Source organism: Prunus mume, linkage group LG3 (genome assembly GCF_029339155.1).
Source record: "Prunus mume cultivar Tortuosa linkage group LG3, ASM2933915v1, whole genome shotgun sequence".
In the NCBI taxonomy this organism is placed as follows: Eukaryota; Viridiplantae; Streptophyta; class Magnoliopsida; order Rosales; family Rosaceae; genus Prunus; species Prunus mume.
In genome coordinates this window covers 7,341,392-7,356,840 of record NC_142700.1, presented here as the reverse complement: position 1 = coordinate 7,356,840, position 15,449 = coordinate 7,341,392, and the positions used below count along the sequence as shown (strand labels likewise).

At 37.9% G+C, this 15,449-nt stretch overlaps 1 protein-coding gene and 1 pseudogene across 1 annotated transcript; one reads left to right on the top strand and one right to left on the bottom strand.

Annotated features, from left to right (window-relative positions):
- Nucleotides 1-5,627: 5,627 nt before the first annotated feature.
- On the bottom strand, nt 5,628-6,389 carry LOC148918593 (secreted RxLR effector protein 161 pseudogene; annotated as a pseudogene).
- A 4,071-nt stretch (nt 6,390-10,460) lies between these two features.
- Nucleotides 10,461-15,063, top strand: LOC103325357 (protein argonaute 2). Its single transcript, XM_008227523.3, has 3 exons — nt 10,461-11,054; nt 11,627-12,827; nt 13,298-15,063. The coding sequence occupies exons 1-3, from the start codon at nt 10,553-10,555 to the stop codon at nt 14,757-14,759; spliced, it is 3,165 nt and encodes a 1,054-aa protein (XP_008225745.2). The 5' UTR covers nt 10,461-10,552; the 3' UTR covers nt 14,760-15,063.
- Nucleotides 15,064-15,449: the final 386 nt, after the last annotated feature.

Below are 15,449 nucleotides of genomic sequence, written 5' to 3'. Positions count from 1 at the left end.
GGTATGAGTCTATGAGAAGGAAAGGTAGTTCTTGCCTATCCCGTGAAACTTGCCATTCGCAATGAACGTGGGATTTGATACCCTAGATAGGAAGCTAGCTTAGCTTATTTGAAAAAGTCAAGAAGATTTTTTCAAATAAAATAGCTGCACTTGCGCTCTACTACATCTTATGCAAATTTAGTCAAAACCAAAAGTTACAAGAGTAAATGACTTGATTAAAATTTGGTTTCTGAATTTTCATACAAAAATTAGTTTTGCTAGTTAATGATTAAGAAGATCATTCCCGTTTGAACGTTAGTTGTAGAACATTATTTTCATTTTATCAGTTCCGTTCTCTTGAACCACAGGGGTCCAAAAGACATGGTCACCCACCTTTGGATTCAATCCAAGGACTGAGAAAAATTTACTATAAAATATCTTTTTTCTTTTACTTTTTAAATTTCACTTAACAAAAAAAGGTAAAGTGATATTTAAAAGAAAAGAAAAAAGATATTTTAAAGTAAATTTTTCTTAGCCCTTTGATTAAATCTAAGGGTGGATAACCACAAGTCTCTTAGACCCATGTGGTCCAAGAAAACGGGACTATTCATTTTAGAGTTTTTCTATTTAAACCCCACACTTTTCTTTACTCATCATAATACTTAAATCATTAAGCTCTTAGAGCATCCACAATGGGCTATTTAAACCACCTCCTTAGACAAATTTGAAGGAGGAATTGTAAAAATGTAACTCCAACCATGCTCCCTATCCACCTCCTAAAATAGGGAGTCCTCTAGGAGCTCCTAAATCTGAGGAGAGAGAAAGGACTCCTAGTAGCTCCCTATAATTTAATGCTGCTTTATTTAATGAGTATTTCAAACTTTTATTTAATGCTAGCTTTTTTTTTTTTTTTAATAGAGAGGGACCAATCAAAAAAGAGTTATAGCATTTATAACTCTCCAAATTATGGAGTATGATTGGAGTTGAAATTTTTTAGAGAGCTCCTAAAATAGCTTTCTTATATTTTTAGCTAAGAAATAGAGAGCATCATTGTGGATGCTCTTAGAGCATTTACAATGGACTCCTTAAACCACCTCCTTAGACAAAATTTAGGGAGGAATTGTAAAAATGTAACTCCAACCATGCTTCCTATCCACCTCCTAAAATAGGGAGTCCTCTAGGAGCTCCTAAATCTGAGGAGAGAGAAAGAACTCCTAGTGGCTCCTTATAATTTAATGCTACTTTATTTAATGAGTATTTCAAACATTTATTTAATGCTAACTATTTGTATTTTTATTTTTTTAATAGAGATGGACCAATCAAAAAAGAGTTATAGTATTTATGACTCTCCAAATTAGGGAGTATAGTTGGAGTTGAAATTTTTTAGAGAGCTCCTAAAATAGCTTTATTATATTTTTAGCTAAATTTTAGCTAAGAAATAGAGAGCATCATTATGGATGCTCTTAAGTTTTAGTATTGTGTAAAAAGACAAAAAAGGTCATCCAATTTAATACTTAACCCAAGTACGTCTATAAACACACCTCACTACTCTTCCTATTAAATTTTAAAAAAACACAAACTCCTCTACACCTTTATTTTTTCGAAGATTATTAAAGAGAAGTTTGTTTTATCAAAAGATGTTAAGACCTTATTTTGGAAGAGATTTTCTATTTAAACCCCACACTTCTCTTAGTTCATCCCAATTTTTAATTTAAATTTTTACAATTTCTATCTTCCCAAACTGCCCTTGAATTCACCTCAAACTAAAAAAATAAGAACTAAAAGAGATTTTATATGTAAACCCCCACAATTTTCTTAGTTCCTAGCAAAAAAAAAAACACAAACAAATGAAACCCCAAATCTGAAATTTAATACTTTCTAGAGAAAGAAAACAACTTTATCTCTCCCCAAGAACTGTAACTGAAATTCTAACACTTGGGTCTTGTTGAGTTGAGAACTTGAGAGAGAGAGAGAGAGAGAGAGAGAGAGAGAGAGAGAGAGTTTGTAAACAGGAAGATGAAAGGAGGTTTCTAAAACTTAATATGAAGAGTGGTGAGTTGTGTATATAGATGTACTAAGGTTAATTATTAAGTTGGATGACCTTTTTTTGTCTTTGTACACAATAATAAAACTTACAGCTTAATGATTTAATTATTAGGGTGAACAAAGAAGAGTGCAGGGTTTAAATAGAAAATCTCTTTTGGAATTTAATAATAAAAAAAAAGAGTAAAGTATGACCACCACCCTTTTTTCCCATTTTGAAATATAGAATTGGAATATGAAATTATATTGTATAAATATCGAATTAGACAGTAGAAATATTAATTTGTTAGGTGGATCAAATTGACACATAATTTTTATTTTTTGAAGTAGCAAGATGCTCTTGTTACCTCTTGTTCATGCGTTTACTAATACCATCTCCAGTAGGGTATTTATCCATCTTTCGTCCTAATTCACTCTAATTTTTTTTAAAATAATAATAATAATAATAATAATAATAATAATAATAATGTTGCTACACATTTGACAACATTGTTTTTATCTCTTTAAGTAATGTGAGGTTGAGGTGAACTTAGAGTGGTAAGAGATAAGATAGCGAGGGTGTGGGGTGTGAGGTTAATGAAGTTTTTATTTTTATTTTTTCTGCTTTGTGTGTATTTAGGAGTAGTTTAGGAAGAAAGTGAGGTTTTCTCAGAAATTGTGAAAATTTGAATTAGAAGTTAAGGTAAACTTAGAATATGGAGTGAACAAAGAGAAGTGCGTGATTTAAATAGAACAACTCTTCATTTTATTATTTAGGAGAAAAATGTCGTTACTTCTAACACCACATAGCATGTTAATAACTTTAAATTAAACTCCCAAAAGTTACTATTTGAGTAAATTTGTTACACTAAGTGAGTATACTATGTCATCCTATGGTCAGTACCGTCATACAAAGGAAACCAGAACCCTTGGACTCTAACTTCCATTATCTTTAAATAAATAAGAAATTAACTTAACCTAGTAGACAAAAAGAAAAGATGATGTACCTTGGAGAAAACAAAACCCCAAAAAAAATAAGTGGAGATGATCATGTCAGTGATGGCTGTGGTCCATGTGTAAATTGTGATTGAATTGACATGCTCTCTCTAAACATAAATAAACAAATATGATCAGATCACCTCCTTCATCTGTCTCTTTATATGTTGTCGCATTTTGGCTCACATGACAAGGAGGAAATGCAGTGCAAGCCGGATATATGTGCAGTGAGAGACAGAAAAAGAGATAAGAGCGTGTGTGGTGTGGTCCACAATCACAATCACAACCAGCAATGCAGCATGGGCATCTCCACCCCCGCGGCTTGGAAGTTGGAATTTACTCTGCCTTAAATGGCAATGCTATGTTGTCTCACAAGTTGTTGCATGCGCTCATAAAATTTACAGAAAACACAAATCTCCTCCCCACGAGTCACAACTTCACAACACCATCAAACTTGAACTCACAAAGAACTAGAATAGAGTTTACGTTCACAAACTGAGGTATGAAGAAAATGTGTTCACCACGCTTTTGTACTCGATGTCTTCATCGACCACTATATCGACACCAACCTGGTGAAAGTCCTTTCCTTCTTTGGAGGCGGTGTCATTCATTCATCTACTAATACTTAATGACTCGATAATATGCACATACATAACAATATTTAATTGAGTCTGTTGATCATCATTTTGCTGAGTTAAACTTAATTATCTCTAAAAATCATTCCAAAATATTGTAATTTTTCCTAATGTAGGATATTGAGTCCTAACAGGCATGCAGTTGAAAAATAATCCTACATGTTAAACCCTTAAATGTGGTTTCAAATTAATACAATTTTTCAATCCCAAAAGGTTAGTTGTGTTGTGAATAAAATATGACCAAGTGACAGATCATGGTGTGGTAGAAGATTGGATTTGCAAACCCTAGCTGGTTTATTGGGGTTTGGACATTGTTGGCTTGGGTTGGGCTTATAAAAGTGAGATAGAAGATTGATCTGGGTCATCAAGCTCACCGCCCATATATATCTGTAAAGGGCATGAAAATCATATGCATGACCTAAGGCCATGACAGCAACATCACCGACGTCAACCATGATTATGTATACAAAACAAATTTTTTAATATTTATATTCGGGAAGTTGAATAAAACAAGGTAAATTGATATTGTAATTGAGTGGAGCTGTTCCAAACCCCCAGGATATTGTGTTTGCATTGCACCTACCTTTTTGCAAAACAGAAGGCCTAAGTTAAAGAATTAAATAAAAATATTTGAGTCGTATTTCTTTTTCAAATATTGAAAGAGATCCTAAATTCGAATTACCGATATTCAATTAATTAAAAAAACAAAAAACCACACAACACGCTAAATCCTAAAAAAAAAACCCTAAATCATAGTCTTGGCTTATGAATTTCCTGAGGGAAAAAATACAAAGAAAGGCATGCACGAGCTCGAAAATTCATATGCAGAAATATATAAAATTAACGTACCTTGTAATGGATGGATGCCAAAGGAGTATGAATATGATTTATGGGGGAAGAAGATGGTGCAAGAAGAAACACATACGGGTGCGTTGATAGTATTGGAGGGTGGAAAAAGAGTTTAGTGGTGTTTGAATTTAGTGAATGCTTTGGATATAATATACGGAGGGTAAGTGGGAAAATATTTTAGTATAAAAGCACTTTTATATTGGCATTCAAACAATAAAATGATTCTATGTAAAAGCGCTCCTAGCATAAAGTGATTATGCTAAAATTACTTCTACATAAACACTTCCAAACCAACTCTAAATTACGATAGCGTTTTACGTAATCTTTTTATAGCGATAATTAGTTATTAATTGAGAATAATATTTATGAAAGACTATAGGAAGAATTGCTCTTTCCTTGGATGAGGGATATAGGTTAATTGAATATTGATATAAAAAAAGAAGTTCTATTCTATGTAAAGTGTACTAAAGTTTTTATAATAATTTTGATTAAAAAAAGGTTTTTTTAATATATATATATATATATATATATATATATATATAAAGCAAAAGGTAGAGAATGTTGAAACATTCAAATACTAGAAAATGCCATTGGTTAATGTAAATATTAAAAAAATTGAAATTATTAATTAAATTAGGATAATATGGTAAATTCATATTTTTATATTAAAAATTAAAATTAAGAGAAAAATCAGATAATAGATCCTATTATTATAGAACACAACTACCCATTATCTTTTTTAATTCTAAAATAAATTTTTGAATTTTTCTAAAAAAGCTTTTAACAGGTGCGGAAGTGCGTGTTGAGAGTGTTAGAACCAAGTGCAACGACAAAGAACTTTACTGAAACAAAACACGATAACTTACAAATGCAGGGAGAACTTCACTACATTAATAAAGGAACCAACACAGCTATATATAATAGCTTTACATCAAACAGGAAGGGAAATAACAACCCACGACTTTACAGTCCTAGAGTCGTGGTACATGACTAAGTCTAAACAGAAAATAACTTGTCCCTTAAGAGTAGGGATTATTATGCATGACTTCAAACCACTACAATCCTAGAAACAAGGAAACCCAAACTCTATCAGCTAGAGAATCCTAACAATTTAACATCCTCCCTTCAATTGAATGCTATCAACATTCAGTTTATCCCTGGATATTCGCAGACACCCATAAGACCACGCATCTTCACGAACACCTCGAGCTTTAGTGGCTTTGTCAGAATATCTGCAATTTGCTCATGTGTAGAACACTGCACCAATTCAACAACTTCATCTTTGATGAGATTTTGAAGAAAGTGAAAACGCACATCAATATGTTTGCTACGACCATGCATGACTGGATTCTTTGACAGTTTAATGGCTGAGATGTTATCACAGTGAACCACCGTTGGTTTGCATTGACCATGATTAAGCTGCTCCAAGATCCTCCTTAGCCACACAGCTTGGCAAGCACTAGACGCAGCAGCGATGAACTCTGCTTCGGTAGTTGAAAGGGTGACTACTGGCTGTTTCTTTGAAGACCAAGAAACTGCACTTGAGCTCAGAATAAAAGCATAACCAGAGGTGCTCTTCCTGTCGTTTTGATCACCAGCGTAGTCGCTATCTGTGTAGCCAACAAGTTCCTTAGTTCCTCCCTTCTTGTAAAACAATCCAAAACTGATTGTACCCTTCACATACCTTAACACTCTCTTTGCTGTTTGCAAATGAGTTTCAGTGGGTCGTTCCATGTATCTACTAATTAAACTTACTACAAACATCAAATCGGGCCGAGTCGCAGTCAAATACATAAGGCTTCCCACGATCTGTTTGTAAAATGTCCCATCAATCCTTACTCCATTTTCATCCCTAGTAAGTTTAATGCCAGGAACTATTGGATTGAGCACTGGATTGCACTGGTACATATTGAATCTCTCCAAAACCTCTTGAGCATACTTCCGTTGACTGATGAATATACCATCCACCCTTTGCGAAACTTCAATTCCAAGAAAATATCTCATCTTACCAAGATCAGTCATGTCAAATTCAACCATCATGGATTTCTTAAAGTGTTCAAACATAGTCTCATCATTACCAGTAAATATAAGATCATCAACATAAATGCACACAATCAAAAGTTTACCTCCATCTGCCGTTTTTATGAACAAAGTGTGCTCATAAGGGCACTTCTCAAAGCCTTCTCGATCAAAATAGGTCTCTATTCGACTGTACCAAGCTCGGGGAGCTTGTTTAAGTCCGTACAAAGCCTTCTTCAGTCGATATACCTTATATTCCTCTCCCTTTTGTTCATAACCTGGTGGTTGATCCACGAACACTTCTTCATCTATCTTTCCATGGAGAAACGCAGATTTGACGTCTAGCTGGTAGATAATCCAGCTTTTCTGGGCAGCAAGTGAGATGACCATTCGAATAGTATCCAAACGAGCTACTGGTGCAAACACCTCGGCATAATCCACTCCATACCGTTGGCTGTACCCTTTCGCGACGAGCCGAGCCTTGTATTTGTCCACTTCCCCATGTTCATTGAGTTTTGTTTTAAAAACCCATTTTACTCCAATTGTCTTCACTCCAGATGGCAACTCGATGAGTTCCCATGTATCATTCTTCACAATAGCTTCGATTTCAGCGTCCATGGCATGTCTCCATTTGCTACTCTTCACTGCATCCTCGTATGTCAAAGGGTCACGGTCAGAGAATAAGGCTAGATGAGCCATATCGACATTTTCTTCATCAGAGAGGCCCTGCCCACTTTCATAATCTTGCATCCACCCTGGTGGTCTTCGAACTCGTTCTCCATGAAGAGGATTGCCATCACTTGAAGACTCTCCCCCTTCGAGACTTTGAACAGACCCTATGTTTTCAAGTTCATTTTCAGGAGTGATGTTTGCTGTAGTTTCCTCCCCAAAGCTTGCATTGGTACCTGTATTTTCATTTTCCTCCCATTCCAAATCAGCCAAAATAGTTTCCTTGTGACTGTCATCCCAGTTCCACCTTTGGTCTTCTTCAAAGACCACATCTCGACTCACAATTATTTTTTGAGAAATAGGATCAAATAATCTGTAAGCCTTGGATTCTTCACTTACCCCAAGTAATATGCATTTCGGACTTTTGGCATCAAGCTTTACTCTCTTGCTATCAGGTACATGAACATGGGAGATGCATCCAAAAACCCTAAAGTGATTAACTGAAGGCTTGAACCCACTCCAGGCTTCTTCTGGTGTCTTGCTTCTCACAGCAAGTGTCGGGCTTCGCTTCAAGACATGCACTGTCCAATTCACGCTTGGCCAAAAATTCTTTGGGATTTGTTTCTCTGACAGCATGTTGCGCACCATATTCATGATAGTGCGATTCTTTCTCTCTGCGACCCCGTTCTGCTGAGGTGTGTATGCAGCTGTTAATTGCCTTTGAATGCCATTCTCATCACAGAAGTGGGTGAACTCTTGTGATGTGAACTCTCCCCCACGATCAGTTCGAAGTCTCTTTATAAATGCACCGGTTTCTTTCTCAACTTTAGTTTTGTAGGATTTAAAGGTAGCAAACGCTTCTGATTTTTCAACCAAAAAATAAGCCCAAGTTTTTCTGCTAAAATCATCAATAAAGGTAATGAAATACCTTTTTTTGCTATTCGATATTGGATTTATTGGCCCACATATGTCTGCATGCACTAACTGAAGAACTCCAGATGCCCTCCATGTGCTTTCCCTTGGAAAAGGATCGCGATGTTGTTTTCCTATCAAGCAGTCTTCGCAGATCTTTAATGGAGCTTTCAACTGAGGCAATCCATCCACCATATTCTTTTGTTGGATCACCTTGAGACCATTCCAACTGAGATGACCATAACGGCAATGCCAGAGTTGAGTTTGATCTGTGGTCATAGAGGAGAAACAGTTTTCCTCCTTTGGTGGACAGCGACCAAGCACAGCGAACATTCTGTTGCATGCCATCTCGGTTTCCATGATTAAACCTTTTTCAGGATGATAAATCTTGCACTTTCTGTGTTGCATGAGCACTGTAAGACCCTTCTCTTGCAATTGACCAATGCTTAGTAAATTGTTAGTCAACGCTGGCACAAAGAAAACTTCAGTAATCACCTGCATGATCCCATTTATCTCCATTCGAATGTTGCCCTTCCCTTGCACAGTGAGACTCATATCATTGCCCAGCTTCACTTTTTCTCTGAAATTATTATCAAATTGTGAAAATAACTCTCTTTTCCCACACATGTGATTACTACACCCAGAATCAAGAAACCACAAGTGATCTCTTCCAGCCTGGATGCCATCCACATACGCCATTAAAAGCATCTCTTCACCGGTCTCGGCAAAGTTCACCTTTGTATCTCTTGCTCTTTTGGGACATTCCCATTGAAAATGACCCAACTCATGACAGTTATAACACTCTAGGGTAGATTTATCAAACCTACCCCTACCTCTTCCTCTTCCTCGGAAAGAACCACCACCTCTTCCTCCTGGTTGTCCGTGAGTGATCTGAAGGGCTTGTTCATCCACAGTGTGACGGCTGATCCGTTGTTCATGCACCAAAAGACTGCTTTGAAGCTCATCTATGGATAAAATATCCAAATCATTTGATTCCTCGATCGAGCATACAACATAGTCATACTTAGGAGTCATGGATCTCAAGATCTTCTCGATGATCACCACATCCTCCATCCTTTCACCGTGAATTCTCATCTTATTGGCTATGATGAGAGTTCTTCCAAAATAGTCATTCACCGATTCCCCAACTTTCATGTGCAGCACTTCAAACTCCTTGCGAAGAGCTTGGAGTTGTGCACGTTTAACTCGTGATGTCCCTTGGTACTTCTGCTTCAAAGAATCCCATATATCCTTTGCTGTGTCTTTTTTTAATATCGTCTCTAAAATGGATCGATCAATAGCTTGGAACAGATAGTTCTTAGTCTTCAGGTCCTTCAACTTTTGATCCTCAATCACCTTCTTCTGTCCATCAGTAAGATCTGTCCCTTCCGCTGCTGCAGAGATCCCAGTTTCTACCAAACTCCAATACTCCTTTGAACGCAGAAAATTCTCCATAAGCATGCTCCAGTGATCGTAGTGTCCATCGAACCGTGGGATAGCAGGCTGCACAAAGTTGCTCTCGCTTGTCATGTTATTTCTTCACGTTGATGTCTGTGGTACAAGCTGTTGGTCAGGCCCCGTGATGGAGCTCTGATACCAGATGTTAGAACCAAGTGCAACGACAAAGAACTTTACTGAAACAAAACACGATAACTTACAAATGCAGGGAGAACTTCACTACATTAATAAAGGAACCAACACAGCTATATATAATAGCTTTACATCAAACAGGAAGGGAAATAACAACCCACGACTTTACAGTCCTAGAGTCGTGGTACATGACTAAGTCTAAACAGAAAATAACTTGTCCCTTAAGAGTAGGGATTATTATGCATGACTTCAAACCACTACAATCCTAGAAACAAGGAAACCCAAACTCTATCAGCTAGAGAATCCTAATAATTTAACAGAGAGGCTACTAATAATTTAAGGAATGTGTCAATTACTTGATTAGATATAATATTCATTTCATACAACGAATAATAAGAATAAAACCTGAAATCGAATCTATCGTTTTTTTTTTGGTAGAAATCGGAATCGTAATAATAGGAAGAAATCAGTCCCAAAAAACATAATTGAAAAAAAAGGAAAAAAGAAAGATGAGATAGAAAGAGAATGTCATTAAATCCTCCGTCCTAAGGCAAGCATTCCTTTCCTTTGTCCGATTTCACAGCAAGTGCCAAAGCGGGACCCACCCACGCTCTCTGTTCCATCGAAGCTTCTGGACTTTACACCAAAAATCCAAGACCATTTTCCAACCGCTCCCACTCACACGTCTCCTTCCTGGTTGACTCCTTCGTGACTAAGACAATCGCGCAGGGACAAGATCGTCATTTCTCCCAACACCCTTTATAAAGGAACAACTCCCCCCCTTTACAGTCCCTACATTTTTGGTTTATGTGAATTCAGAGAGTACCGATTTGAGGCAAGTTTTCTCTTCGATTGTTTTTGAGTTTGCTCCCGATTCTCCAATGGAAAGAGGTGGCGGTGGAAACAGAGGTAGAGGAAGAGGAAGAGGTAGAGGCAGCAGTAATGGTGGTGGTGGTGGTGACATAGGTGATTATGGTGGCTACGGCAGAGGAAGTGGAAATAGAGGTGGAGGAGGAGGAGGAGAGAGAGGAAGAGGTGTTTATGGCGGTCATGGTGGTGGGTCCCAGTATCACCATCAACAACCACCTCCGCCGCAGCAGCAGTATCATCAACAACAACAACCGAATCAGACTTGGGGCCCGTCAGGGAGGCCATCTCCATGGAGCACTTCCGCTCCCAACAGAGCGTGGGGGCCCAGAGCGGCTTCTCCATCTCCGGCACCGATCAGCTCTCCTACTCCTCCTGGTATGGCTGCGTGGGGGCCCAGAGAGGCTTCTCCGGCATCTCCAGCATCGATCAACTCTCCTACTCCTCGTGTGGCTGCGTGGGGGCCCAGAGTGGCTGCTCCTGCATCTCCAGCCCCGATCAATTCTCCTACTCCTGGTACGCTTTTTTCTTGTTCATTCTGGGCCCTTTTTGAGATACAATTGGAACTTGTGCAACTGATAATATCGTAGACTGTGAGGCAATGTTTACTTTGGAGAGTAAGCCGTTGCATTTTGAATCTCTAATTTTGATTTGATCAAGTTTTATTGTTTTGAATTCATGATTTTTTTATCATGTGTTGTGTATTGGATGTAGATAATGAGATTGTGGTGATAAATCATGTGTTTATTGCTTACACTACTTTGCTTTAACTAAGAGATTATTTTGGTGATAAATCATGTGCTTATTGCTTACACTACTTTGCTTTAACTAAGAGATTATTGTGGTGATAAATCAAGCATTTGGTTGATTTTACTAAGAGACTGTTTACCTTCGATAAACAATTTGATTTCGAGTCTCATTATGTGAAAAACCTAAGAGTTCTGCATAAATGTGTTGAGTGGAATTTCTTTTTTTGGGTTACTATTTAATGTTAGCTTGTTGCTACAGAGAGTCTAACCATTTGAATTTACATAAATAATGAGGCTTGGTGATTATAACACATTTTGTTTGTTCTTTTTTCTTCACAGATACTCTTGTTCCCAGAGTGCAAGCTCTGGAAATTTTGAAACAGACACCTCCTTCATCTTCTTTGGACAATACAGACAAAAAACTCCCAGTGAAACGGCCTGATGATGGAGGCACAAAAGCTATCCGAACTACTAGGCTTCGTGCCAACCATTTTAATCTCTCATACAATCCTGAGAGTATTATAAGGCACTATGATGTTGATGTCAAGCCAGAGAACCCTGCTAAGAATGGCCGTCCTGTGAAAATGTCGAAGTACGAACTCTCTGCAATCAGGAAGAAGTTATCCTCTGATAATCCTTCGAATTTTCCCTTGTTAAGAACAGCATATGATGGTGAAAAAAACATCTTCAGTGCAGTGCCGTTGCCCACTGGATCATTTAAGGTGGAGGTTCCTGCGGAAGAAGACACACGGTTCAGTTCATACATATTTACCATAAAGTTTGTAAATGAGCTCAAGCTTTGCAAGTTGAAGGAGTACTTGAGTGGCCACGTGCTGTCTATCCCTCGTGATATATTGCAGGGTATGGATTTGGTGATGAAAGAAAATCCAACTAGGTGCTTGGTTTCTGTTGGGCGAAACTTTTACCCTGCTGAATCTAATGAAAACGATGACCTTGGACATGGTATTGCTGCATTTAGAGGGTTTCAGCATAGCTTAAGGCTGACTTCCCAGGGTCCTGCTTTGTGTCTTGACTACTCAGTCTTGGCATTTCATAAGCGCATGCCAGTTATAGATTTTCTCCAACAGCAGATAAGGGGTTTTACTTTAAAAGATTTCACTAGGTTCAGGAGAGAGGTTGTGGATGTATTGAGGGGATTGAAAGTTACTGTGACTCACCGGAAAACCAAGCAAAAGTACATCATCAAGGGGCTGACTGATAAGAATGCAGGAGATATTACATTTGATGCTGTAGATATAGATGGCCAGTGTCCACCTAGGAAACTTAGACTTCTTGATTATTTCAGTGAAAAATACAAGGAGATCCAGTACAAAAACATTCCCTGCTTGGATTTGGGGAAAAATGGTAGGAAGAACGATACACCGATGGAGTTCTGTGTCTTAGTTGAGGGGCAAAGGTATCCAAAGGAGAATTTGGACAGAAATGCAGCTATCAAGCTGAAGGACATGTCATTGGCTTCACCAGAGATTAGAGAGAACATGATACGTGGCATGGTACAATCTGAGGATGGACCTTGTGGGTAAGTAAATTTATGTCCTTTATTTTTTGTTTATTTTTGCCTAGTGAAGTTTGACTGTTATTGGACTTCCGCTGTTGTTTACTTGAGCTTTCATGACTTCATTGTTCCTTTTGCATGGAACACAATTAGTGTGTATGATATCAGTTAGCAGGCAGTTCACTTGTCTGAAGGCTGAGAACTAGTATTCTGCTCTAATACTATTTATGAACATGCTCGTGATAGTGGAATTGTTTCCCATGTAATTGTATTAACTTAATTAATGATAGTTTATATGTTTCTGTAGCTTGCACAAGTAAATGGGTTGTAGATAAACTCAGTGGTTGCAGTGAATCTAAGCATTTTGAATATCAACATCTTGTATGCACAAAAGATGCTTATTAATAGGGTGATGTTATTACCATTTTTAGTAGCTTAATTCTGCATAAGACTGCAGTGATTAATTATGAATTTTATTCTTTTGTTATTGGCAGTGGTGGCATCATTGGGAATTTTGGAATTGTAGTCAACAAGAATATGACACCAGTAACAGGGCGTGTCATTGTCCCACCTGAGTTGAAGTTGGGTCCTTCTTCTGATGGCAGGATGACTAAGGTAACAGTTGACCGGGAGAAATGCCATTGGAATCTTGTTGGGAAGTCTCTAGTGGAAGGAAAACCAATCAGTCACTGGGCTGTACTTGACTTCAGCAGTTATGATCGATTCTGTCTGGATCCTAATCAATTCATCCCAAAGCTCATTGCAAAGTGCAACAAACTGGGAATCAGAATGGGAGAGCCTGTTTTGTACGAAGCCACTTCCATGAGACCATTCGCTAGTGTTCAAATGCTTCGTCAGCTGCTTGAAAGCATTAATGAACAGGCATACAAAAAAAGCAAAGGCCATTTACAATTACTTGTTTGTGTAATGGCTCGAAGAGATCCTGGTTACAAGTATCTGAAGTGGATCTCTGAGACTCAAATTGGTATAGTGACGCAGTGCTGCTTGTCAAATATGGCTAACAAAGCAAATGACCAGTATCTTTCAAATCTTGCACTTAAGATCAATGCCAAGCTTGGAGGCAGTAATGTTGAGCTAAGTGATCGGCTTCCCCCCTTTGGGGGTGCAGGCCATGTTATGTTTGTGGGGGCTGATGTGAATCATCCTGCTGCACGGAACACGACAAGTCCATCAATTGCAGCTGTTGTTGCCACTGTAAACTGGCCTGCCGCGAATCGTTATGCTGCACGAGTCCGACCCCAGTACCATCGCACTGAGAAGATATTGAATTTTGGAGACATGTGTCTGGAGCTTGTTGAAACTTATGAGCGATTGAATAAAGTCAAGCCGGACAAAATTGTTGTCTTCCGTGATGGAGTCAGTGAGGGCCAGTTTGATATGGTTCTCAATGAAGAGTTACTAGATCTGAAGAGGGCTTTGGGAGGTATAAAATACTATCCCACCATCACACTAATTGTTGCTCAGAAACGGCATCATACTCGTCTCTTTCCGGAGAGTATGAGGGATGGTAGTTCCACGGGCAATGTATTACCGGGAACTGTTGTGGACACAATAATCGTGCACCCATTTGAGTTTGACTTCTATCTCTGCAGTCATTATGGAGCCCTTGGAACAAGCAAACCCACACACTATCATGTTCTTTGGGATGAACACAGGTTTACTTCTGACCACTTGCAGAAGCTCATATATGACTTGTGCTTCACGTTTGCAAGGTGTACTAAACCGGTTTCGTTGGTCCCACCGGTGTACTATGCTGACCTTGTGGCATATAGAGGGCGATTATACTATGAGAGTATGGAGGGACAGTCTCCAGCTTCAGCATCCTCCTCATCATCATCCTCATCCTCAGCATCATCACCACTATTAGTGGCTTCTCTAGAGGAAAGGTTTTACAAACTGCATGCTGACCTGGAAAACATAATGTTTTTCGTATGAAGGTTGAAGCATGATCCCGTGATCTCTCTTTTGTGGAAAATGAAGGATATGGTTTTGTAACTTCGCAAACCCGGGCGCAACTCCAACCTCCTCAAAAGGAGTTTGTGCGTGAATCTAATGGGTGTTTATTTCTTATGTGTGAATTTAAGGAGGAACTCGTCCTTATCTAGTAATGTGGCGTAATTACAAATTAATAGTGTTTTTTAACCTCAAAATTGGTGATGAAGGGATATATTTTTTTCGTTCTTGACCGTGATTGTCACTTGTGGTCATAATGAGACTATTCTAATTTTGTGTTCAGAAATCTGTTGATGTTTTTCATTATGTGTTTTACTCTCTCTGTCACTCAAAATTTGCTTGATCCAAAAATGTTAATGCCCATTTGGTAACGTTTTCGGAGAATGTTTTCTGAGAATATTTTGAGAATGAAAACAAGAAAACAAATTTGCATTTTCAAGAAATGAAAATGCGTCTGGTAGATTAATTAGAAAATATCTTTAGAAAACAAAAACAATGAAAACGTGTCTGAGTACAATTGTTTTTCAGGTGTATTTTTGCTAATTTCAGTTCTAATTTTTTTTAATTATGATATTTTTAGAGGCTAAAATTATTGTAAACAATGAAAAAAATTTAAGCTCAAAAACTACCTTATCTCCTTTTTTTTTTTTTCTTTTTCTTCTTTTTCTCCTT

Excerpts from the sequence above, each read along its gene's own strand:
- LOC103325357 (XM_008227523.3), top strand. The coding sequence starts at position 10,553 with ATGGAAAGAGGTGGCGGTGGAAACAGAGGTAGAGGAAGAGGAAGAGGT. Across the intron at positions 11,055-11,626 it reads GATCAATTCTCCTACTCCTG|ATACTCTTGTTCCCAGAGTG; the intron begins GTACGCTTTTTT and ends TTTTCTTCACAG. Across the intron at positions 12,828-13,297 it reads TCTGAGGATGGACCTTGTGG|TGGTGGCATCATTGGGAATT; the intron begins GTAAGTAAATTT and ends TGTTATTGGCAG.